This window comes from Callorhinchus milii, unplaced genomic scaffold, assembly GCF_018977255.1.
Source record: "Callorhinchus milii isolate IMCB2004 unplaced genomic scaffold, IMCB_Cmil_1.0 Scaffold1, whole genome shotgun sequence".
Taxonomy (NCBI): domain Eukaryota; kingdom Metazoa; phylum Chordata; class Chondrichthyes; order Chimaeriformes; family Callorhinchidae; genus Callorhinchus; species Callorhinchus milii.
The window spans coordinates 31,597,134-31,622,647 of NW_024704742.1; the positions used below are offsets into that span (position 1 = coordinate 31,597,134).

General features: G+C 39.9%; 2 protein-coding genes and 4 non-coding genes across 6 annotated transcripts in view; 3 read left to right on the forward strand and 3 right to left on the reverse strand.

Moving 5' to 3' along the window:
* LOC103187952 (phosphodiesterase 6B, cGMP-specific, rod, beta) overlaps nt 1–4,743 on the reverse strand; it is a 28,562-nt gene extending 23,819 nt beyond the window's left edge. Inside the window, exon 1 of the mRNA XM_007907704.2 lies at nt 4,270–4,743. Within this exon, the coding sequence (XP_007905895.2) occupies nt 4,270–4,743 (474 nt within the window). The remainder of the gene's footprint in view (nt 1–4,269) is intronic.
* A 2,721-nt stretch (nt 4,744–7,464) lies between these two features.
* trnay-gua lies at nt 7,465–7,556 on the forward strand. Its single transcript is given in 2 exon segments — nt 7,465–7,501; nt 7,521–7,556. It is a non-coding gene; the product is annotated as a tRNA-Tyr (tRNA).
* A 1,121-nt stretch (nt 7,557–8,677) lies between these two features.
* On the forward strand, nt 8,678–8,770 carry trnay-gua. Its single transcript has 2 exons — nt 8,678–8,714; nt 8,735–8,770. It is a non-coding gene; the product is annotated as a tRNA-Tyr (tRNA).
* A 1,286-nt stretch (nt 8,771–10,056) lies between these two features.
* On the reverse strand, nt 10,057–10,149 carry trnay-gua. Its single transcript has 2 exons — nt 10,113–10,149; nt 10,057–10,092 (listed from the first exon to the last, which is right to left on the reverse strand). It is a non-coding gene; the product is annotated as a tRNA-Tyr (tRNA).
* Nucleotides 10,150–10,311: 162 nt separating this feature from the next.
* Nucleotides 10,312–25,121, forward strand: rbp4l (retinol binding protein 4, like). Its single transcript, XM_007907703.2, has 6 exons — nt 10,312–10,351; nt 18,655–18,772; nt 20,307–20,443; nt 21,537–21,649; nt 22,659–22,871; nt 24,691–25,121. Exons 2-6 carry the CDS (start codon nt 18,656–18,658, stop codon nt 24,702–24,704), a joined length of 594 nt encoding a protein of 197 aa, XP_007905894.1. The 5' UTR covers nt 10,312–10,351; nt 18,655; the 3' UTR covers nt 24,705–25,121.
* On the reverse strand, nt 14,021–14,111 carry trnay-gua. Its single transcript is given in 2 exon segments — nt 14,021–14,056; nt 14,075–14,111. It is a non-coding gene; the product is annotated as a tRNA-Tyr (tRNA).
* Nucleotides 25,122–25,514: the final 393 nt, after the last annotated feature.

The following is a 25,514-nucleotide window of genomic DNA, read 5'->3' on the forward strand; positions in this document are numbered from 1 at the left end:
CAAGGTATAGGATCTGTGATTCCTTACATGCTGTTAATTATATAATTTAGGGCACTTGTACTGTTTGGCACATGGTTAATCCAACCCATTAACTAACGTAGTTCGTCTAACCTATATTAGACACACTTGTGACACCACACAGCTTCTCTTGAGTAATAGGGCACAGTAGTCTAGATAAGGAACTCAACCTTCACCTTATCTTTTATTTAGCTTGAGATCCCCTATTCCATCTTTATATGTGCTGCAGCCTCGTCACTGGTAACAAAACCTTTACATTTGTTCAAACCCCAGTGGCCAAATATAAAACTATCAGATTTGAAATCTAAACAGTATTTTATTTTTCAATTGCCAGGGTCTTGTCTCAAAGATAAAGTGGTTGGGTCAAAATGTTTTATAACTGTACTAGGACCCTGTAAAGAATCTGTCAATCCCAGTGTTTTTGCTCCTTAGGTACAGTCTAATTTACAGTTCTCCCAATGTACAACAATACAGCCTAACATAGTGGTCTGAAATTGGGTCAATCATTACCAACAGTAAAAATGACTAATAATAATGAGTAGTTTATGAAAATACAACACTGACTAGGCTGGGACTTATTACTTGTGAGTGAAGTAAAAGGATTGTGAGGCCTAACCTCATGGTCAGCATACTTTCAAGTTACCTGACTATTGTTTCATGTCTCACATATATATCACCCATATTTATTGATGAGGCAGCTTTTATTTGAATAAAGTATCTTTAAAACATAGTTTGCACTTTATGTTAAAGTCTTGCTAATAACTGCAAGGGAAACCCAATTTCCCAAAAGAAATGAGAAAGAAATGGTTTTAGAGATACAGTCGAGTCTACTGTCGGACCAGACTAAATTATGATGTTACATGTACTGTAGCAATAGGGGAACTTCCCTTATACACACTTGAAAACACTTCCAGACTGTTATGAAGGCATTCACAATTTCAAGGATAAGAAAAATAATTTAAAAAACAATATTTTACTTTACTTTCACTTTATAAATGTTATTTTTTAATAACATCGGTTCCTTTTGACTGTTTTACCTTTGAAATTGAATCACAAAAATAACAGCCACTATGGACTTCGGATAGACATTAAACCGTTAACCCGTCTGCCTGTTCAGGTGGATGTTAAAGATCACATAGCACAATATAAAAAGAGAAAAGAGCTTCTCCCTGTGTCTTGGCCAACAATTCCCCAAATAAAATTGGTCACTCACTCCATGGCTGTTTGTTGGACACTGCTCTGTGCAATTTCGCCCACAAAATACACAGACACTGCCCTTTACAATATATCCTGTGAAATGCTTTGAGACGTCTCAACAACATGATAAGGCGCTGTATCAAATGCAAGGATAATTATTATTATTATTATGGGCACCAAAATACTGTATTGGAGCAGCCTCTTCTCATTGGACCATCCACCTCTCCATCAACCTATCTCGTGCTCTCATTAGACTTCCACCTGTCTCTTTGTGACTATTCTGGCAGCACTACACTCCGGGGGGTGTAACATTATTCAATCTTTTTTGAATCGGGACCACAAGTTTGCACAACATTAGACGAATTATAACATTATGCGGCTATAACACTACTCAAAATCAAATATGTACAAAACATACCAAACACAATCAGGACCGGCTGCCAGTATAACATTATGCAAATTATCACAATAGGTGACTTAACATTATATGAACTCGACTGTATTAAGAAACCAATAACCTTTTTATGCAGCTTATAGCCTGGATGTTGAGGAAGGGGCATGTTACTTGGTTGGGATTTACTCTGTCCTTCATTAGTTCTAACTCGGATTTTTATGGAGGCCTGAGCATACTGGCAGGTCTATAAGTATTGTGATATTAGCAGTACATTGATATCTGCTTTTGGGGAGCTTCGGCTCATTTAAACTCCTGTGCTGATCCGTCTAGGGAGAGCTAAGATGTATGATTACTTTTCCATTACGATGACTGAGTCAGACATATATGGAGTGCGCAAGCACTGGTGAAATGCCACAAATGATACAGCATGTTATATAGCTATATAATAATTAATATTTCATAGAAAATACTGTAAAGTGAATTGGCTGTGTACTTTGTGGGTGAAACACTGCAGCCAATTTCCCAGAAACAGTCGTGGATTGAGATTAATGGAACTTCTGAGATGAACACTGACTGCTTAATAGCTGGAATGTATATTGATTTGAATCCTATTGTTACATGTCTGGTGGCAGACGAAACAAACATATAACCTAGGGATTCTACTTTGGGATGAACAGTATATCCAAAGTCTTAATGCAGTGAGGTCTTAGTTGGTTTGAGTGAAATCAGATTATTCCTAGTTCAGATTGAGGTTTTCTTTTAAAAACAATCTAGCACATTCTCAGAGAACTACAATTGGTGTCTAATTATCGTTGGATGCTTACCAAAGCTGGTATATGCTTCGAAGCTAGTGAAGTGCTTGATAAGACACTATATCAAATGCAAGGATTATTTGTTTTAGTGCTTCCACATTCAGAACATAATGCCATCTGCCATTCTTGTGTCCAGTCTTTGCTTCATTAAACTGTATTTGCCTTAATTCCACCCACTAATTTAATCAGTCTATGGCTCTTTGCAATTATCTGCCGACTTCTTCACAATTTACAACTCCTAATTCAGCGTCATCAGTCACTTTTGATATATTCCCATATTTTTACCTGTATCCAGGTCATTTATAATAATATAACAATAATAATCGTTGAATTTGATACAGCAGCTTTCATGTCAGGAAGACATCTTAAAATGGCTCACAAGATTTACTGTAAAATGTAGTGGACTGTATTTTGTAAGAAAACACAATTTATATGTAGGATGAAAAATCTGGGGCTCCAACACTGATCCCTGGAGATACGATTTATATTGTCTCACTGCCTGCTACCCCTAATCCATTTTGAATATGATCACTTTGTTAATTCCTTAAGGCTACTTTCTTACCCCTCTTTAATTTCTCTAATGTCAAGCCAGGTGGAGTTCATATGTAATTTAACATGACCCCTAAGCATGCCCCATTTAATTGAGATGTGTTTCCTACAGACTTTATGAGGCATGGTATAGTTAAATAGACAGCATTAAATGTGTACTCAGTGTACAGTTAAAATTGCATAGATCAGTCTATTTTTAATGTGATGATTGAATTGACCTTAGTTGTCTATATAATTAATAAGGTGTAACCTGAAAAGGTAATCCCAGATATTATAACCAGGTCACAGGGTTCTTGCCGTGTATAAAGCAGATTACACCAAGAGGATTTGAATCCATCAGAAGTATACCTTTGGATGTGAATGCTAAGATATTAGGGTTTATTTTGCAGTATTTCATAACAGAAAATACAAAGTTATCGAATTTCTAAAACATCAATCTGCTAAATAAAGCATTCAATATTGTTCTGGAAATTCAATAGTGCAATCTGTGGCACATTTGATGCTTTAGAAATTTAATAATTACACATTTCTTAGTAAGAAATCTGTTAAGAAATACTACAGGTTAGACTTTATTGTGGCAAATTGAATTAGTAGCATTCCAATTTCATGTTTTTGCGTTATTTGCAAAATGTTTAAGAGATGTAAATTGAAGTAGTTTTGATGAAAATAATAAAGAAATTGGTTATTAAAGGTGACAGGGGATATTGAAGTTTTTATTGAGGCCATGATTCATTCTGGAACAAAGAATTTCTGAATAATTTCCAGAACTGCGCAATCTTTGTCAGATCCACTTAACAAGGCAATGTTTAAGGGTTGTATTGAGGTTGAAGCAATAATAGTAATAATATTAATCCTTGAGTTTGATATAGCGCCTTATCACATCTTCGAGAAGTCTCAAAGAGCTTCACAGAATATTCTATAAAGTGAATTGAGTCTATATTTTGTGGGTGAAGTAATCCTGTCACGACTGATCCCAGTGTTAGCCTATTCTCAAGATTTCAGTTTGACAGTCCCTCTGATATTTGTAACATTTCTAACATACGTTTGTAACATACTCAAAAAGGAAAGAAAAGCTTCTGAAGCTATTTAAACCTTAATGCAGGAAGATGCATTGACCTGGATAATCCCATTAAATCGTGTGGCCCTGGTTCAGAGAAGCAACAGCACAATTTTACATTGATAAAATGACACATAAAAGTCCGTAAGTGAGCAATCTTTCAAATAATAACTAACAGTTGCATTCGGAGATTGAAGCATTATCGGTAAATATTTACCTCCCTCTCGTCTTTACACACCTACCTCATTTACATTGTGGATATTGACGTTTTTCTTAGTTTGGGCCACATTTCCTACAATGCCAAGATCCAGGGGGAAAACAATCTCACATTCCGGTGGCACCAAACAGCTTTCAAAATCTGCATCCTTGTTGACATCGTAGAGCCTGGTGGCTATCTCTGCTATGCCATTCCTCTGTCTGTACATGAACAGACTCATTCGGTCTGCGTGGATCAGGAAGCTGATCCTTTGCAAAGTTTTAAATACCACTTTCTCCATGCTTACATTTTCATGCATGTCTTGGATGAGATCAAAGAGAATCTCGCTCTCTTCCACCTGACTGAGCTCCTTAAAATTCATGGATTTGGCAGGAGGCTGGGCTCTGGACAATTCTTTAGCAATTGCTTGTGGTTGGATCTTCTTGTCAAAGTACTGCTTGGCAAATGCAGGATTGGTGTCCAGGAACTTTTGCACATCTTCCTTGCTCAACCCGCTCATCTTGGGTGGCTTCTGTCTGTTTGATCTCCGCCGGCGCTGTTCAACTCAAAGGATGATGAATATGGTACACAAGGGTTCGTTATATTCAGCACCAGATCTAACTCATGGCACCTGCATTGTCGGTCGGTGCCTGTTCAAACCCAAAGACTAGACTCCTCTGCTCCAATTCCACTGTCATCAGCAAAGTATTTTCCTAATACTATTGAAGGTGAACTGTTATACACGCAGATCTTCTCAAACAAACCTGATCAGGTGCCACGTGACATAGTTGACAGCCAATCCTAGCCGAATATTAATGCTATTTACTATATTTTTAAGGCTACGTGACTGTCTCTAGCACTATCAATTTCTTACCAGCCTTTATTTTGAGGCATTTGCTATAAAAATATTTCAAAGGTCTTGGTAGTGCATCCGTTAATATTCATTAGAAGTTGAGATACACTTAAGACACTCAGTACATTCTTATTAAATGTGCTCCCCTTAGCTCTAATCTCCTATTACCAGAGATTATCTGATTACTTTTACACCAGCAGGAAGCCTTGCGAGTTTGAAAGAAATCAAAACAAATATTGCACTGTTTATTTGCAGTGCTCATGAACGAACCCATTATTTTATAATGCATTCTCCTATAAACTCATATTCTCTGCACAGTCACTTTGATCTGCTTTTGTCAACGAGAAGGATATCATGAATTACTATGAAGTTAATGGGCCAATTTACCTGCAGAGTAGCAGGGACCAAGCATTGGGAAAGAGTTTAAATGTAAGCCAGATGCTCAAGTCTCCCACTTGGAGAAACCACATCAAATAAATTTCATTCCATTTCTTCTCAATGCTTTTCTTCACCCTGTAAAAGTGGAATTGTTCGACAAAATTAGTGGATAAAATCAAAACCTGCAAATTTACTTGCAGATTTTAACTGTAGATTGTTGCTTCTTTCTGGAGTTAAAACTCATTCATTGTATTTGATTTAACTAAGATTAGAAGAAAGTTCAAGCAAGTCTTGCTTTTCTTCCTTAAGCCATTCGGCCTTGTCTGTGTTATCAGCAAAGCTTAAAGAGTGCGAGAAGAATAAGATGACTGGCACTACTGGAATAGTTAGGATTGACGGCAGCAGGGTAAGGGATGAAAATCGTTTCCATCTCTACTTAAATACATTACAAACCTGGAGGAGGGGAGAGATACTGGTTGCGTTAATAGAATTATTAGATGTTTACAGCACAGAAGTAGGCCATTTGGTCCATTCTGTACACATCCATGACCAAGGTGAGTGAGGCAGTGAATTGGGGAGGGTCTCTGGGATGGAATTTCAGAGAGTGTGGTCGGAGAGGCTGAAAGCCTGATTTCAATGGTGAGGCGGCAGATAGTGATAGGAACATAAAGCAGGCCAGTGCTTATTGAATGAAAGAAACAGTAAGATCCAGAGGGTTTGAGGAGGTCGCAGAGGTAAGTTGAGAGAAAGACAGTGGAGGGATTTAAGTGAGAGAATGAGGATCTTAACTCTGAGGGATGAGGAGCCAATAGAGCTGAGCGAGGATGGGGGTGATAGACTCATGGAGCCTGGTCCGGGAAAGGACACGGGCTGCAGTGTTCTGGATAGTCTGCAGCCTGTTCAGGGAAGAACTGCTGAGCCTGATAAGGAGTCAAGCCTGGATGTGATAATTGCTTGGACGAGGGTTGGCAAGCAATATTTGGGAGGTGGGCGAAATCTGAGTGGGTCAGAGCAAGTATGTGGTGTTTAAAGGACATTTGGGAGTTGAACAAGGCACCAAGGTTCCGCACTTGAACTTTTGAGCAAAAGCGAGGTGAAGTGTGCATCGATGCAGGTTGATACTGTCAGTGAGTGAACAAGAAGACACTGATGGGAGCCAAGTAGGAGAGCCTCTGTCTTGTCAAAATTCAACTGGAGAAAATTAGAGCTCATCCAGGACTTAATGTCTGGCAGGCAATTGAAGCTATGTCAAATGCAAGGATTATTCTATTATCATTATCAAATAATGCAAGGTTTATTAATCTCTGCTGGTGTTGTTGATGTTACCCACACGCTCTAGCAGGAAATCTCACCTGCAGATCTTTCTAATTTAGAAAGTATTGTTTACATGAAAGGCAACAGAAGGAAAAACTGTAGCCTGAGAAAGTTAGAATATGAAAAAAAGCATATATGATCCACAAAAGCAAAGAACACTCTGTTGGAGTATTATTCACTCAGGGTTTAGATTCTCTTTACAGCTCTGAGATAGATACTGTGATAGACAATATATTACCTACTGGGATTGTAAACCCACAAAATAAGCCTTGCCCTCTGAGGTTTGAACTCAATTTTGACACTGACGTGCTACCTACTGTACTAAATGTCAATTTTGTGCAGCAATTGTAACTGACATGAACTTGAAAATCTGTTGTTTATTTTTTCACAAGCAGGAAGCAAATTAATAATGATATAATAATAATATAATTATTATATATAATTATTATTATGCATAAATGATCTCCCTTGTCTGAAGAAGATGGAAAGTTCGACAAGATGAGCCAGATAGGTGACAATCTACACGCTGTTGAGCTGTAGCCAAATTGCACCACTGAGCACTTTGCAACTGAACTGTTCTCGACTTGAATGCACTTGTGCTTTATTGATCTACAAACCATCTGCTGTCTTTTGCAATGAGAACCATTCCACACCATTAGCAAAACTGTTAAACAGCACTAAGACAGGCTTAGTGTACCTTCGATAGCTCAGCTGGTAGAGCGGAGGACTGTAGTGGAGTATCCCATCAAGTCATCCTTAGGTCGCTGGTTCAATTCCGGCTCGAAGGAATTTTTGGATTACTGTACAGCTTTTGGGGAAAAAACATTCAGAGAAAGTGGGGGATGGGGATTTGCGTTTGCTAAGCAAGACAGCAGTGACCTGTCCTGTGGGGAGAGGGAGACAGGGGCAAATGAAACTTTGCTCGTAATGTTATGGTCATTGATTACCATTTGTTCGTAACTGGAGGGAGTGAGTTGAGATGGATATCAAAAAGGGGACAGTCTATAGACTTTTACTACAGATGGTTATTTGGACAAGGAAATTCCTACCAAAAAACAAGTAGAATTAGTAATGACTTTCAAAAGGGATCACATAAATAGTTGCTTAAGAAATATTGAAAAACATGTGCAGGAAAGTGGACAAAATGGATAATTCTTTCAGAGGATGAGCACAGTCATAATAGACTTCTTTAACTTCTTTTGGTTTATGATATTGTCACAACTCAAGATCTCCTTTGCTGGTACATTGCCATTCTCGCAGTTTAGGGCGGAATTAGCTCAAATAATAAAGTGCATGTTCAGCATGTAAGAGGTAGAGGGATTGATGTCTGCTAGAGCTTTTTAGCTCTGCACTAGAAAGTAAATTGTTGAATATTAAACAACAGGAGACCAAACTGCAGCTGGTATTAAGAAAATATTTCTGAACGTTCCAATGAATGTAATCAGACCCTCAGGGAAAATTCAGATCAATAATGTTTTGATTGGTGGTTTAGACATGTTATCCTCCGAGCTCTTAGCAGTTGAGCCGTTCTCAGCTGGAATGCTCTTGTTTTTCTTGATCAACAAACTATCCGTCATCATTCAACAATCAGTACCAGTCCATGCCATTAACAAGTGTCCGCGCATGCATGCATGTATGTGTGTTGGGAGGGGGATGGTGGGTAGCATAGTGTGTAGTGTAGCATAGCTCATCTGGAAGAGTGAAGGACTGTAGTGGAACATACCAATGGAGTCACATCAGTAATTAGACATGTTGTTCATTGCACCATGAAGCTCTCCCTAAAAGAACCTTTCTCATCTGAAATGGTCTTGTGCATTTTGACCTACAAAGCAGCCACTGGCTTTCACAATTAGCAGGTGCCACACGTCAGCAACACTATGAAACAACATTGTTGTGGAGGTAGAGTGTGCCTTCGATAGCTCAGCTGGTAGAGCGGAGGACTGTAGTGGAGTTACACCATTGAGTCATCCTTAGGTCGCTGGTTCAATTCCGGCTCGAAGGAGTGCCACATTTTTAAGGGGATGCACATCATTTAAAAAGAGATGAGCACATTGATTTAAGTTTCCAACACAACAGGAGTAACTCCTCATTTGTGGGGTGAGGGGGAGCACAGGGAGGGGCAATCATATAGGGTGACAAAAAAGTTGTGATAAGTACCCTATTATCCAAAAAAAAATTCTTTAAGACTTATTAGACATTGCAATAGTATCACAACTTTTTGGTCACCCTGTACTTTATTTGTGGGACGATGTACTCTGATTACTGCACTACACCGCACAGTAAATTCTGAGATGGACTTTAAAACATTTTCCTGATGTGAAAGGTGTTATACCGAATACAAGGATTATTATTATTATGCTCCACAATTGTGGACGGTGAATGTGTGTATATAATAGCAATAGTCAGGAGATGGCAGTGTTGGCTGCTTTCAGATTAGAATGTGTTTGATGCTAAAACTGGAAATGTTATAGGTAGTAACTATTCATTCAAGATGGGTACAATTCCATATGTCTTTAGAGTTAATGGCAATGCTTTCTCCTTTATAAAAACATGATCTGAATTTTGCCAGTTATCTTAAGAAGCTGTTAAATTTAACAATTAATACTCCTGATACCCAGTATCCACTTAGCAAGGACTTAAACCTGTGTTTGTTGGATATTTAACAACCAACTACAGTATTAACAGTAATAACAATCCCAGTTGGTGGTAGTGGGATCTCTTTGGAGCTGAGTTGGCCCAGCAATGGAATGTTAAATAAAATTAATCATCTGTGGTAGTTGTGGTAGTCAGGTTCCTGAGCCAGGCAGGACCGCAATACTCCAATATACCATTGATGACAGCCAGCCTGACTCATTAAAAGGATTTGGAGGGGCAGAACAGTCACTGGAGGCAGGGATTCTTGCCGCTCAGCTCTTGTGAGCTCTATTGGGTAGGGTGGTCCTAATGTTGATAAGCAGCATGAAACTTGCTCATCAATGTTTGAAATAGTAAGCCACATAAGTTTAGCTGGTTAAACTCCACCAATACCCCAACGCACACTCTGGGGTCCCCAAGTCTTGGCTCTTGCCAACATTCACGTACTACTTTCCAGGATTAAGTGAGCAGGAAGCAGACCTCGATGGAGAGTACACATTCATCCCAGACACATAGAAATATCCATACTTATGTGGAACTCCCAACAGTTGGGATTGGTTACTCTTAAGCACAGTGATGGGTTTCTGTGTATCAGACACCCGCTGACCAAAAAACATTCTTTAAATGTTTTTCTCCCCTGCTAAAAAAAAAGTGTCCTTCGAGCCGGAAATGAACCAGCGACCTAAGGATGCCTTTCGTTAATTGCTACACTACAGTCCTCCGCTCTACCAGCTGAGCTATCGAAGGCACATGTTAAGACCTGTATATAAAAGCAATATAATGCTTCTTTACAATCTTACTAATGGTGTAGAATGGAGCTGATTGTGTATGGTGGTGGATAGTTTGGAAATTAAGAAGCATAAGAGCATTTCAGCTGAGAAGATTTGAAACAGGGAGCCAGCGGAGCCTGGCAAGGTCTGGGGTGATAGGGGTGCGGAGCCTAGTACGGGTAAGGATACGGGCGGCAGAGTTTTGAATCATTTGGACCTTTTTAATAGTGGAGCTGGGGAGACTGGTGAGGAGGGCATTGGAAAGGTCAAGGTGGGAGGTAATGAAAGCATGATTGAGGGTTTCAGCAGGGTTTGAATTAAGAGAGGGGTGAAGGCGGGTGTTTTGGCGGAGATGGAGGAAGACACTGCTGGTCAGGTTCTGGATGTGGGGTAGGAAGGAGAAGTGGGATTCAAACCTGAGGCCAAGGTTGTGTACAGGTTCAATGAGTCTGAGAGATAGGCACGGAAGCTCTTAACCTTAGAGTTCAGAACTGCAGAACTGAATGTGTAATTTTAGCACACATACCAGTTTCACATTGCTGGGTGACAGTCATGCTTTGCAGTAAATAACAGAGCCTGAAGTGATTACTGTATACTCCAGTCAGAAGGTTTGGGTTCAAGCCCCACATTAGGATTTGGAATCACACAGTATAAGCTGACACTTCAATGCAGTGCTGGGGGTTTGCTGTATTGTTTGAGTTATTGTCCTTTGGATAAGATGTTAAACTGAGGCCCCACCTAGCTGTTCGTGAATGGTAAAGATCTCACAGACTATTCAAGAGTTCCATTCACTTCATGACTGTTTGTGACTTCATACAGCGCCTTGGGACGTCCTCCTGACGTGAAAGGCGCTTTATAAATGGAATCTTGTTGTTGTTGTTGTTTGTGGCTGTTCAGCACTTTGGGACGTTCTCCTGACGTGAAAGGCGCTCTATTAATGTAATTTTGTTGTTGTTGTTGTGGGATTTTTTCTTTGCTCAAATTGGCATCTGCAAAATACACAGTCACTGCACCTTAACTATAAAGCATGTTGAGATGTCTTTCCAATGTGAAGGGCGTTATACCGAACATAAGGATTATTAGAATTATATATTCACTGGAACACTGATGAACATTTACTAATATTATTTCACCACCTTTTTCAGGCTGAGATTCTCCTCCTGTTGTTTTACACATAACAGTTGACAATGAACCCTCCTCGCACACCCCCCAAAAAAACTCCTTCAAGTCAGAAATGAACCAGCAACCTAAGGATGACTCTTATATGTGTTCCATTGCAGTCCTCTCTACCAGCTGAGCTATTGAAAGCACACAGAGTCTACATTGCAATGCATCTTTACAGTTTGGCTGGTGGTGTGGGATTGTACTGAATGGAATCATTTAGAATGATTTATTGACTTGGAATAATCCACAGACAAACAGTTCCAGTGGAGAATGCAGGGAATCATCGATCTTTCTGTCGCATGTTAAATGACCACATGACCAATGCATCTATTTTGCCTGCTATGATTATGTTTAGCCAGCAGAGATTAAAAAAAACTTAAAATGTTTGTTGGTTATAGGAGATACTGTCAAGTACAGTGACAGTGTGCTTTGCGATCAACCTGGCAGTCAATGTCGCGTTGGGATGTCCTCCTGGCACTTATAAGACACTATATAAATAAATATAAGTTGTATTGTACAGTTTACACTGCAAAAACGGCCCACATGGTGGCAGTACAACTCTCCCAATAAGTGGAAGGTTCGCCATAAAACCATAGAAATTTACAGCACAGAAAAATGTCCATTTGGCCCAGAGTGCCTTTTAAGAGCAATCCTTTCAGTCCCATTTACCTGTTTTTCCCAATACCCCTGTAGTTTACTCCTTTTTTGGTAATTTTCTAGTTCTCTTTTGAAAGCCAATATGGATTCTGCCTCAACGATAGCTTCTGGCAGAGCATTCCATATCCTTCCTACTCTGTGCATGAAAACATTCTCCTAACCTCTCTGTTTGCTCATTGTTATCTAGTCCAGTTCTCCACATCACAGGCATCTTTGACATTACTGAAGCAGAGACAAGTGTAACTGGTAATCATTGACCCCAAAGCGGCTTCCAAGTTATGCTTTTGTTTAATATTTGTATTCCAGGGTTGATCTGCAGAGGAGAGTTAAACTATAGACTGTCCCCAGCCAAACACTAACCTTTTACTGATTGACCAGGAGGCCTGGAGGCAGATTTTGTGTGTTAAATGTACCATAGGCACTAAGGTCGGTGTAGGTGTCAGATCCACAAAGATCAGTATTGTTCAAAGAGCAGCATTTGCTCAAAGATTGTCAACATTTTCTTTAATACAATACAATTTTTCATTTGTACAGCGCCTTTCTCATTGGGAGGACGTCCTGAATGGTTGGGCACCAAAATGTGGGTACATTGCCCTCCTCTCACTTGCACATACATATATACACACGTTACTCAATGGCAATATCTATGAAGCCAGACTTTTGACAATGGATTGTGGCTTTTGACTGCCAAGGGTATCAGCTACTCTTGAGTATTCCAATGCAATGCAAGGGGAGAGCTCAAACGAGACTTTAAACTGAGATCCTGTCTGCCTGTCCAGGTGGCTGTTAACAATCCGTGGAACTGTTCAGCAAGACCAAAGCTCTTCAGCTTGGCTCCCATCAGTGCTTTCTCATCGAAGAAACTGAAGGCAACAACTACATGGATGCACAGTCCAGCTCACAGATTTTGTGTGGAACCTCAGTGTCTTGGAACATCCTCCCAACCTGAAAGGCACTATGTAAATGCAATTTGTTGTTGTTGTCTTGTTCAACTCTCAACTGTCCTTTAAACCCCACATCCTTGCTCTGATCTGCTCAGCTTTTCTCCACCTCTGTATCATTGCTCACCTCCGCCACTTCCTCTCCCTTCAGGCCATCAAAGCCCTAATCAACGCATTCATGTCCACGCTAGATTACGCCAATTCTGTGCTGTAAGACTGCCCACCTCTTCCCTCCACAAGTTGCAGACTATCCAGAACTCTGCAGCTCACGTCCTCTCCCACACTAGGAACAACAAATTGATCATCTCTACGCTTGCCTGGCTCCAGTGGCTCCCATTCCCCCAGCGAATCAAGTTCAAGATTCTCATCTTAACCTTTAAACCCTTCTACGGTCTCGCCTCATCTTACCTCTGCAACCTCCTCAAACCCTACAAACCAGCCACTCCCTCCACTCAGCATCTCCCGTCCTGCTCACCCCACCATGGGTGCTCAGGTTTCAGCATATCTGCCCTCACTCTCTGGAACTCCATCCAGAGTCTCTTCGATTCACTCCTTCCCTCACCTCCTTCAAGGTCTGTGTCAAGTCCTTCCACTTTCCCAGTGCTTTCAGGCATCTTTCCCTCTCAGCCCTCACCCCCACTCTCAGCTTGGAAGGAAACCTGGACTGTCCGGCACCTTGGGAAGTCCTTCTGATGTGAAAGAATCCATACAAGTATACATTTGTAATATAGTGTATTTGAAAATAGAAGGGAGATTCTCTCTTGGTGTCCAGGCCAAAAATTCCCCAAAGAAAATTGCCCACTCACTTCATGAACTTTGCTGGAGCGCTAATTAGCTCATGTGTTCACCCACCAAACACCCAGTCACTGCAATTTACAGTACATCCTGTGAACATTTTGGGATAAGCTCCAGACATGAAAGGCGTTATATCAAAAAAAGGATTGTTCGGATGATTATGTCTGCTGGAGCACCAATGAACATTTTCTGCTATTATTTCACCGTCTTTCTCAGTTTTTCCTATTGTTGATTTACACATGCAATTGATATTGATTTTGTCTTGCGCTACTAGAAAAAAAAATGTGGCAGTCCTTCGAGCCGGAATTGAACCAGCGACCTAAGGATGACTTGATACGTGTTCCACTACAGTCCTCCGCTCTACCAGCTGAGCTATCGAAGACATAAAGAGTCTACACTGGAGTGCAGCTTTGCAGTTTTGCTAATAGGATGGGCTGGTGCTGAATGGAATAATTTCTAAACAGCACAATTGATATTGATTGAATGTTGCCCTACCATTTTGCTCAACAGTAATGTTTGTGACGTTCTGGCTCATGACAATGGATCGTAAATTTTAATTGCCAGTTACTAGGGTATCAGCTATTCTGATTAATCCAATGTAGTGCTGGGGGAGCGTTGTATTGTTGGAGGTGCCATCCTTTGGATGACACACTAAATGGAGGCCCCATCTGCCTGTCCAGGTTACGTTAAAGATCCTATGGCACTATTTGAAAAGAGAAGGGAGTTCCTCCCAGTGTCCTGTCTACCAACCCCCAAATAAAATTGAACATTCACTCCACGCTGTTTGCGGGACATTGCTATGCACAAATTGGCAGCTGCGTTTGCCAACAAAATACACAGTCCCTCCACTTTACAGTATATCTTATGAAGGGCCTTGAGGCATCCTCCTGACATGACAGGCAATAATATGAAATGAGTGAATTATTACCACATTAATTTGCTACCAGGCATGGAGAGCTCAGCCATTTGAGGAAGCTGATAATGAGCAGAGGTGAAGCACGTGCAGGTATTAATCTGCATTGGGTCAGTGCTTATGTCATTTCACATGCATACTACTTCAGCCTCAGCACGCAGTGGATCTTCTGCAATTCCCCACAGCCACCTGACCTGCTGATATAATTAGCACTCAGCATTTAAATATAATTATGTGGAAGGCTAACCCAATCCAAGGCACCTAGAGTTGGTCTTCAGGTGCTGAGTATTCAGGGTGAGGGGACAGAATGGTTCCTGAGTGATTGAGTACATGGACCTGCAGTGTCGAGGAAGCCAATCCCTGAAAGAAGAATACTGTGGGTTTGAGGTTCGATAAGTTTTCTGAAGTGTCCTTGATATAATTTTTGGGAGGAGGGGGATCAAGAGAAAACTTGGCAGAGACCTTTCCTCTAGCTGCACTGAGTTGGTGATCAGAGCAATAATAAATAACAATTATTATGATTATAATTATCCTTGCATTTGATGTAGTGCCTTACCACATCATTGGGACGTCTGAAAGCCCTAAACAGGATATACTGTAGAAGTTTGACTGTTTTGTTCTGTATATTTTGTGAGCGAAACACCACAGTCAGTATGCGCACAGCAATGTCCCACAAACAGCTATGGAGTGAGTGATAGATTTTATTTGGGGGTTTGTTGGCCAGGACACCGGGAGAAACTCCCTTCTCTTTTTGAATAGTGTCATGGGGGTCTTTAACGTCTACCTGAACAGGTGTCCTCGGGATAATGTATCACCCAAAGCACCTCCAATAATGCAACACATTCTCAGCACTGCATTGACGTGTCAGCTCAGACTATGTGATTCAAATCCCAACGTGGGGTTTGAACCCACAACCTTCTGAGTCAAAGGCTACTACTGAGCCAGACTCACACAAGATAAATGTGGAAGAGGAGTGGCTAGTATTACCAAAGAATTTCCTTGTGGAGTCTGGGTTGAGTCTGAGGAGTATTTTTCAATAGTCTGGTGATTTCTCATCCAGGTCATTATCCTGTGATGCTCTTTCGTTCATAAGCCTCATAAATCCTCTGCCTGATTAGCAATAAGGCACAGAGAAGGATTTGCCTTTTATGGCAAGCTTCATTGCATTTATGTTACGTATCCCTGGTCAAGTCCCCTCAAGCACATGTTCTCACTACTGTTCTGTGCGTCACGTTCCAGTGTAACATTTATGCTTCTATTTCAAACTTTTAAAGCAACAGGCTGTTTCCCTTTCCTGAATCATAGAAATGTACGATACAATACAGCCTTTCAGCCTATTTGGCATGTTGGTGTTTGCTCCTCCTCAAGGCCATCCATCCTAATCTCAATTCTCTTCCCTGTATCCTCAGACACTCTTTCTCTGCTTGTGCTTGTCCAACTTTTTACTACATGCTCCTATCAATACTCTTCCAATAGCCATCCCTGGCAAATCATTCCACACCCGGACAAAGCCTTTAGGAGAAATTCTTCCAAACCTCTCCTTTTATTCACCAGGTCAGTTCTTCAATTCCTGTCCTCTTATCCTGCAATCTCCTACCAGCAGAAAAAGGGTTTTCAAGATTAATTTGCTCAAAGCTTTTCGCTCTCTGGTCCATCAAGAAGAGTCCTAATCTCTCGAACCTTTCCTCAAAGTTATATTATTTAGTCTCTGGTATCATCCACCTGAACCTATGTTAATATCCTTTCTATAATGTGACACCCAAAACAGCAAACAATATTCCAGTTGGAGATGAACCAATTACTTCTACAACGTGCTTACTTTTGTATTCAATGGCTCTGTATATAAAGGCAGAATGATATCTTCGGCAAGTTCCTTACTCCATATGCCTCTGTTTACCTAGCAGTAAGTAGGAACTTTCCTATTAGTCGTTTGGCGGATCACTGTCTGGAGGTAATAATCCCTTCAAAAAATGTTTTAAAAATAATAAGAATAATCTGGTCACTCAATCTACGACTGTTTGTGGCACACTGCTATGCACAATTGGCTGCGCCTTTCGCCCACAAAATACTGTCAATTCACTTTACAATATATTCTATGAAGCGCTCTGGTCCAGAATCCTGTGTGCCCTCTTAACGGGCTTTCTATCTGCAATCCCACTTTTAACAAACTAGATATTTGTATCCCAGGACCGCCCCTCTTCCTCCACTTCATTGCCAATGGATAAATTAAAGAGATGGCTGTGTGGTTCAAGGGCTGTCTAAGTTCTCTCGTATATAAGACTGTATTCCAATTAGAATAATTGTAGAAAAAGTCCTAATTGACACTAGGTAGCACCAGCCATCTCTTTAAAATATCTGTTATAAGCAGTTACTTATAGGAGTCCTGTAGCTCAGTGGTTAGAGCACTCGCCTCGCAAGCGAGAGATCTGGGTTCAATTCTCAGGCAGGGCGAAACGTTGGGCAAGTTTTCTTACTCCTGTTTACCTAGCAGTAAGTAGGAACCAGGTTGTTAGACGATTGGTAAATCACTTTTCGGGGGTAATAATTCCTTAAAAAATAAGTAGGTCACTCAATCGACGACTGTTTGTGGGACACTGCTATGTGCAATTGGCTGCCGCATTCACCCACATAATATACAATCAATTCACTTTACAGTATATTCTGTGAAGTGCTTTGAGACGTCTCGAAGACGAGATAAGGTGCTATATCAAATGCAAAGATTATTATTATTACTTGGCCAACAAGCCTCCAAATAAAACTGGTCAATCACTTCATGGCTAATGAGCATTGTTACAAGTTTTCAAAGGGGAAATCGCAGTATCGGTTTTAATGGCACAGCAAACATCAATTAAACAACTCTGATTGAGGGAGGGCTGCTTGGTCAGGCTTTTTAAACATATTGGTAAGAACTGGAAAAACCCTTATAATTTATAGCCGTTATGTGTCGAAAAATATTATGTGGGAACTGAAAGAGGTTCTAGACCTTTTAGAGGGTAGCAGTGAACAAAGAGTCAAAGCAACAACACCTCTAGCTGTAATGGTTATTCTTTTTTGTCCAAGCACTTGTATCAAAGTTGTACTGTAGAATCTACCATCTCTGTGAATACCTGTAGAATTAAAATTTAGTGGAAAACCGCTGACTGATTCAGTCTTTATAATTACAAAAAAAAGTTGTTGTTGAACCTTTTTGTTTCTCTAATTTGTGAGATGCCTCCGAACCAAGATTATTTGGCAGCTTGTTTAACCTGATTCAGCAGATCTTTACTTATTTGGAAATAATAAATTTTAATACATAACTGCTGTATATGAATTATATGGGGTTTCCCAATGTTTTAAAAGGTCACGCTTTTATTATATAACCCCTGTTGCTGGTAAATGTCTCCTTCAGGACAGGGATTAGCGCGGATTTCAAACTGGATTAAGAAACGATTAGGCATTTCAAAAATAAAAATAACAAATTAGTCAGTCAGTTCATCAATATTTAAAGAAGTGTGAGCAACCCAGAGAGCTGACCAAGCTTACGAACAGAAAGACACAAGAGTGATTTACAAGCAATACCAGCTGCTCTTTCCAACAGACTCTTAACTTTCCAGTTTGCAACAGGTAGGTTTCTGGGAATAGATCCATTTGAATTTTTACTGATGATCTCTTTCAATTTTCTAGATCTGCTGCTTATCTGTCTTCAGATTTTACAATGTGCGGAAGTTGCAGAATGTAGAAGTGCTTTATCTGTAGTTTTTAAAAAAGGAAACTTACAAATATAGTTATTGTGTAACAGGACTGAAACAGATGAACCTACAAGCTGGTAGCATAAGAGAATGTCTGTATGAACGACATCCGGATTGAAGCACATTTACACAGCAGCACTGCACTTTAATAATAATAATCGTTGCATTTGATATAGCGCCTTATCATGTCATCGAGACGTCTCAAAGCACTTCACAGAATATACTGCAAAATGATTTGACTGGGCGAAACAAAATCAAAGTCAAGTATTTCTGTTTTTCTACAGAATGGACTATTCCAAATTTATCCTTCTGACAGTTCTTGTCGCATTTATTGAGGAATCGCTGGCCATCTCCTGTTTGGTGGATCAATTCAGTGTGAAGGACGGTTTTGATCCCAAGAGGGTATGTCACCATGTTTCTCTTTATTTAAAGTCCAAATGCTGGAGATAACTATGGATCTGCATTTATTGTTTATTTTTTTAATTATTTTGTCAGTGATAAAGTAAGCCAAGATTATACTGATTATTGTAAACTGTGCTCAGTTATAAACAGAAAACAATTTATATTCTGAATAAATGTAAATTTTTCATCACTTAACTGTGAATCTAGAGGTAGCAAAGAGACAGCAGATTTATTGTGAGATGTTTAATATAATAACTCTTGTTGTGTCACATCAATTATGCTGTTTAATCTTTCTGCTATACTTGTATTCATCTCAGTTTGATCTTTTGTGTTGTCCAGTGTGAAATGCACATTATAATGCTGCCAATTTCTCAGAAGGAAACAACTGATGTTTGTAGTTTGGTGCTTCTGGGAGAGGTTGTAGTGTGAGCAATTTGGTGTGCAGCTACTTGTTTAAACATAAAGCAGAGATTGAAATGTAACCATTGAACCATAGACGTTTACAGCACAGAATGAGACCATTCAGTCAATCATGGCTGCACTGCCTCTCTGGAAGAATTATTTGATTAGTCTCATTATCTTGCCTTTTCCTCCAAATATTTCTCCTTTATCAGATATTTATCTAAATCCCCCTTAAAAACTAAGATAAATTTTGCCTTGACCACCGTCCCCAGAAGGGCATTCCTAATGGTGTAAAAAAAAATCTCCCAACCTATACCTTTGGTCTTTGGCACTTACTTTAAGTCTATTCCCTTTAGTATATGTAATTTATTGTTGTTATTGACTCAGCATTTGGTAAAAATAATTTCTCCTCGTTCATGTTGTCAAAAACCCTCAAATTTTAAAAGTAGGCAAAATACTTATGTTTCTAAAACTAAAAAAAGAGCTGACTCTGTTGATTTGTTTCTGATGTTAGAAATTCACCTGTTAGATGCCTGTGACCAGCTATGTGTGGTTACGTGTGTATACGTGACCTCTGCCTTCTCAGCTTGAAGAGTCGGTGTGACTGGGCAGTGTAACTATAACTGTCTGGTCTCAGAGTTGCTCCCAATACAGCATTGCATTATGTATCAGAGGTGAAGTGTCAGAAAGGTCACATCTGGCAGGCAGTGACTGCCAGACACTATAATCCCTGCAATGGTGGGAAAGACTAAACAAGGGTGACTCGGAATAATATTTTTAGATAAACTAAGGTAGCAGCCCAAGAGGGAATGGTTAAGACTTCTGAAGAGCAACAGATGAAGAATTAGTTATTTACACAGATGATAAATTACAACAACTGGGATGGGTTGTCAGAAGAGTGGTTGATGCCAGGACATTGAACCGCTTTAGAATATTGATATTGTAATGAGAAGACAGATGGGTGGATATTCAGGAAGCATGAAATCAAGAGACAAAGGATTTTCTTCATCCAAACCTTTCACGTAATAGACTTTGTGCACAGCAACTGAAGAGAAATGTTATATATTCAGGAAAATAGGTTTTGGGTTTGATTTGTTACATAACCAGAGTTTGTCTATTCCGTTGACTGTAGTATTCTGGAAAGTGGTATGCGTTGTTAAAGAAAGACCCAGAGGGGCTCTTCCTCCAGGACAATATCTCAGCTGAGTACTTTGTGGATGATAAAGGCACTATGACAGCTTCTTCAAAGGGAAGAGTGAAACTTTTTGGGTGAGTCATAACTTTAAAATAAAAAATCACAACCGACCCAGGACAGGCTGTGTTTTTTTCAAATGTGTGGCATTTTATCACGGGTTCTGTGTTATAAGGAAAGCATAATGAAACTGTGCCGATTTCACCCATATATAGTACACCTTTCTCCACCCAATAGCTTAATTTTAAATGGCGCACAGGGCTAATTCTTTGGTGAATCTAAATGTCAATGGGATCACCTTGCACCACTATTCAATGGATGAGCATTATGGTTTTCGTTGTGTTTCGATCCTACAACTTGTAAAATTATAGGTGTGTAACATTAGAATTGATTTCTAAAGCGCAGTTCCTGTTCAGAACTTTAATGTCATTTGACATGCCCATTTGATCGTGATTGTTCACACCAATATTTTTCTTGCTTTATTTACCCCAGGATTTCATTGATACTTTTCACCTCTTTAGGTTCCACTCTCCCTTTCCTGAGCAACAAATGCATAATTAGAGTGAGGACTGTTATCTAGTAGAATTGGTGAGAATAGTAGAGCCTGCAAGTGTGAAACCTGAATACTGGGAGCAATTAATTGGTGAGGGAGTGCACACAAAACAAATACACGTCAGGCAGCAAGCCTGGTTATATAGAGGGAGAGCAAAAGCAACCCGTGACAGTGTTTTTAAGAAAAAGCCTACTTGCTGTGAAATCATCTTTTGAAACTATTGATAATCTTTATGTTCTGCTGTATTATTTTCTTTTATTTATTTTACTTACATTCAGTACCATGTATATATAGTTTCTCATCCATAGCAATTTATTAATGAAACTATTATTATTGGAAAACGCTCAAAGTGGTGAGATTGTTGATATTTTTGGCTTGATTCAATTCGTACTGAGGCCAATTGGAACACCCCAAATGTTGCCGTGGCTAAGATCAGCTAACTCAGCACAGTATGGGATTTGAACCTGTGACTTATGATCTGTACGTTCCACTTCTAACTCGGCAGTGTCTTCACCCACCGGGTCCTCAGGGAAGTTAGCTTTAGAAATATTGGCTACAACAGATACCATAGCCTTGCCATTTTATTTGTAGCTAAATAGTTGAACATTTATTGGCAGGTTCTGGGTGATCTGTGCAGATATGTCAGCTCAATACATAGTACCTGACCCTGGCACGCCAGCCAAGATGGAGATGGCTTACCAGGGACTTGCAAGCTACTTGTCTAGTGGAGGTAAGTGATTTGCAACATTTGTGGATTTACATATACATCATTTTTTTTACATTGCATAACAATTTCATGCAAAAATTGATCCATGTAATTCATTATTTAATTCATATTGAATTTAAATCCATTAAAGCCACTACTTCAACTTTTCAACGGTTGGCTTTTCTAGTTTTGCTTTATCCACACATTAATAACAATAATAATCCTTGCATTTGATATAGCGCTTTTCATGTCTTCTAAACGTCTCAAACGCTTCACAGAATAGACTGTAAAATGAATTAACTGTATACTTTGTGGGCGAAACCTGGCAGCCAATTGCGCACAGCAGTGTCCCACAAACAGTCGTGGATTGAAGTGACCAATTTATTATTGTTTTTTTTCTTGAGGGATTATTATCGGGCGTGTGGAGTAAGGAAACTTGCCTAAGGTTTCGCCCTGCCTGGAAATCGAACCCAGGTCTCTCTTGCCAGACGAGTGCTCTAACCACTGAGCTACAGGACTCCTCAGTAACACAGAGATTTGGAACGCTCTCCTGCCCCTCCAAAGGAACCCTTTAAACCAAAATGACAAGCATACATGGGATATGGTTAACCTAGCATTAAGTGGAATCATTGGGCACTTCATGGATTACTTATAATAATAATCCTTGCATTTGATATAGGATCCTATCACGTTATTGAGATGTCTCAAAGCGCTTCACAGAATATATAATAAAGTGGATTGACTCTGCATTTTGTGGGCGAAACACAGCAGCCAATTTTGCGCAGTAATGTCCCACAAACAGTCGTGGAATGAGTGACCAAATTATTATTATTATTTTTTAAAGGGATTATTATCCCCAGGAAGCGATTCACCAACCGACTAACAATTGTGTTCCTACTTACTGCTAGGTAAACAGGCGTCTGGAGTAAGGAAACTTGCCTAACTTTTGGTACTGCCGGGAATCAAACCCAGGTCACATGTATTTCAGTCAAGATACCAAATATTGAGTAATGTTTGGTTTTGCTCTGTGCAGGTGACCAATATTGGGTTATTGACACCGACTATGATAACTATGCCATTACATATGCCTGCCGCAGACTGAAGGATGATGGAACCTGCGATGATGGCTATGCCCTTATCTTCTCCCGCAACCCACGTGGGCTCCCATCAACCATTCAGCGCATTGTCCGTCAAAAGCAGGAGGACATCTGTCTCTCTGGGCAGTTTGAACCAGTTCTCCAGTCTGGTGAGTACCACAACATTCAGATCCAATAAAAGAGCGGAGTTGAAGCTCAGTTTACGAAGTAGCTTCTTCTTGAGTAGACTTTGGCACATGAATTACTGTACTGTCACGATGATTGACTTTTGCATTACATGAGTTCCAAAGACTGGACAGCACTGAAACTGGCCACTCGGCCTAGTCCATTCCGATATTTATACTGCACACAAGTCTCCACCCATTCCTTACTCCTTCTAATGCCCTCTCTCATGTGTGAAGGTCTAACTTCATCTTGAATATATCTACACTATCTGATTCAACCACCGCTTCAGGCAACAGGTTCCACAATCTCATGACTCTCTATGTAAAGTAGTTCCTCCTAAATTCTTTTTTAGACCCCCTAGTCGCTATCTTAAGTTTGTGTCCGCTGGGTACGGATTCACCCAACCAGTAGAAATACCCTGTTTATGTCAGCCTTAGTGAACCTTTTTAGAATTTTAAACACTTGTTACGCCGCCTCTTAAACATTTCTTCTCCAGCAAAAATAGGCCTAACCTTTCCAGTCTATCCTGATAGCAGTAACCTGGTATCATCCTCATAAACCTACTCTGTACTCTTTCACTCACTACAATATGATTCTCATTCGTGTGGAGACTAGAATTGGATGCAGCATTCCTAACCAGGTTTTTGTATAAATTCAATATCACCTCCTCACTTTTATATTCTATCCCTCTGGATATGAAGCCCAAGACCCCATTGGCTTTTTTATATCCTTATTGTCTACCTGTGTAGCTACTTTTAAGAACATAGGAACAGGAAGAGGCCATTTGGCCCATCGGCTATCCCATCATTTTCCAAGATCTTGGCTGATCTGCAACTCAACTGCATCTCCCCACCCTCTCTCCAAATCCCTGGACACCCTTGTCTCTTAAACAAACATCTATTTGCCTTTTAAATTTTTCAATTGACTCTGCCTGCTCTCTGGTTTAAGCGTTAAGTCTAAGACTATGGCCTCTAGTCCTCAATTCTCCCACCAGAGGAAAGAGCTTTTCAGCCTGTTAAAAGCCTTTATAATTTTTCAATTGACTCTACCACCACTGCCCATTGTGGGAGTGAATTCCACACTCCCACCTCAGTTACACACCTGAATCAAATCACTCCTCAATCTCCTGAATTTGAGAGAATACAATCTAATGTTTTACTTCCTTTCATCATAATTTAGGCCCTTGACACCACAAATCATTCTAGCAAATCAACACTGCACACTCTCTAAGGCCAATCTATCATATCAATACACCTGATAATAATTCAAGAAAAAAACAACAAAAAAAAATTACTTAATCCACGACTGTGGGACAGTGCTGTGCGCAATTGCCTGCCATGTTTCACCCACAAAAATACAGTCAATTCACGTTACAGTATATTCTGTGAAGTGCTTTGAGTCATCTCGAAGACATGAAAAGTGCTATATCAAATGCAAGGATTATTATTATTATTGTCATTCCTAGTTGTTGGTACTCAAAATTGAGCACAAGTGAATTACTTCGCATTTTCCTACATTTGCCATCTGTCCACCCATTCTGCTAATCCGCATTCCTCTGCAGTCCCTTTCTCTGTGTATCATGTCTCCCAGTTTGGTGTCATCTGAAAAATTTGACACCACAACTGTATCTGAAGGCCAGCAGAGGCAAAGGACAAAACCATCAGTTCTTCAGATGGCTTTGTAGAATTGTTTAAAGACAGGTGGAAAGAACTAAGATTGTTAACCAATAACAAATTTTAGTGTTTAAAAACAATTTCCCCCATGACTGTATCTTAGTTGAGCTCTCATTCATTCCTGTTTCAGGTGCCTGCCCTTAAAGTGGCACTAACAAGAGGTGCTATTTATTTGAAGATGGAATGGAGAGTTTCAGCACAGAAGAACACCACAAGGATTGTAACTCCAAGCGCAACAATGTTGTAGGTCTTTTAAATTTCTTGGTCAAAAGTATTTATCACCAATCTACAGCCACATTACAATTATTTCAACTTTGCTGTAGTTATTTCTTATCAATAATGAATATGGTAAACATTTATATTAATGAGCAGATTTGCTGAAGATTTGCTGCCATGAAATATCAAAGATTGTGTGCTGGCAAAATTAAAGGACACTACAACATGGTATTTTAAATTGTAACCAAAAACGAGATTGTGTTCAGAAAAAAAATGTGTTGAAATCAAAATCCTATTTATTCCAATATAACAGTGTAATAAAACAAAATAAATTCAAAATGACATTGGTTATGAAATGCAATATTTTTATCCACACCAATTGTAGATTTGAATCTGCAGGATCACGAGATTGGTTCAGCTGAAGAAAGCCCTTCGGCCCATTGGATTTCACGTTGCGTGTCCAATCCTACATCTGGGGGAGGAGTAAGGTCTCAGGAGATAAGGCGAGACAGTTGATGCTGCTGCTCACTAAAATGGCTTGGACCCTAATGAGCAGCCTTAATTAGGGAGTACACAGTCTGAAGAAGTGCGGACAATTGAGGACCTCTATTATTGAAAGAAAATGATCTGATCACAGTACAGGGAAACTCGGTAGATAATTCCTACAAATATACATGTGTATGTGCACCAACATGTGTATGGCAGGGGTACCTTACATGTTTGGGATACCCTACCTCT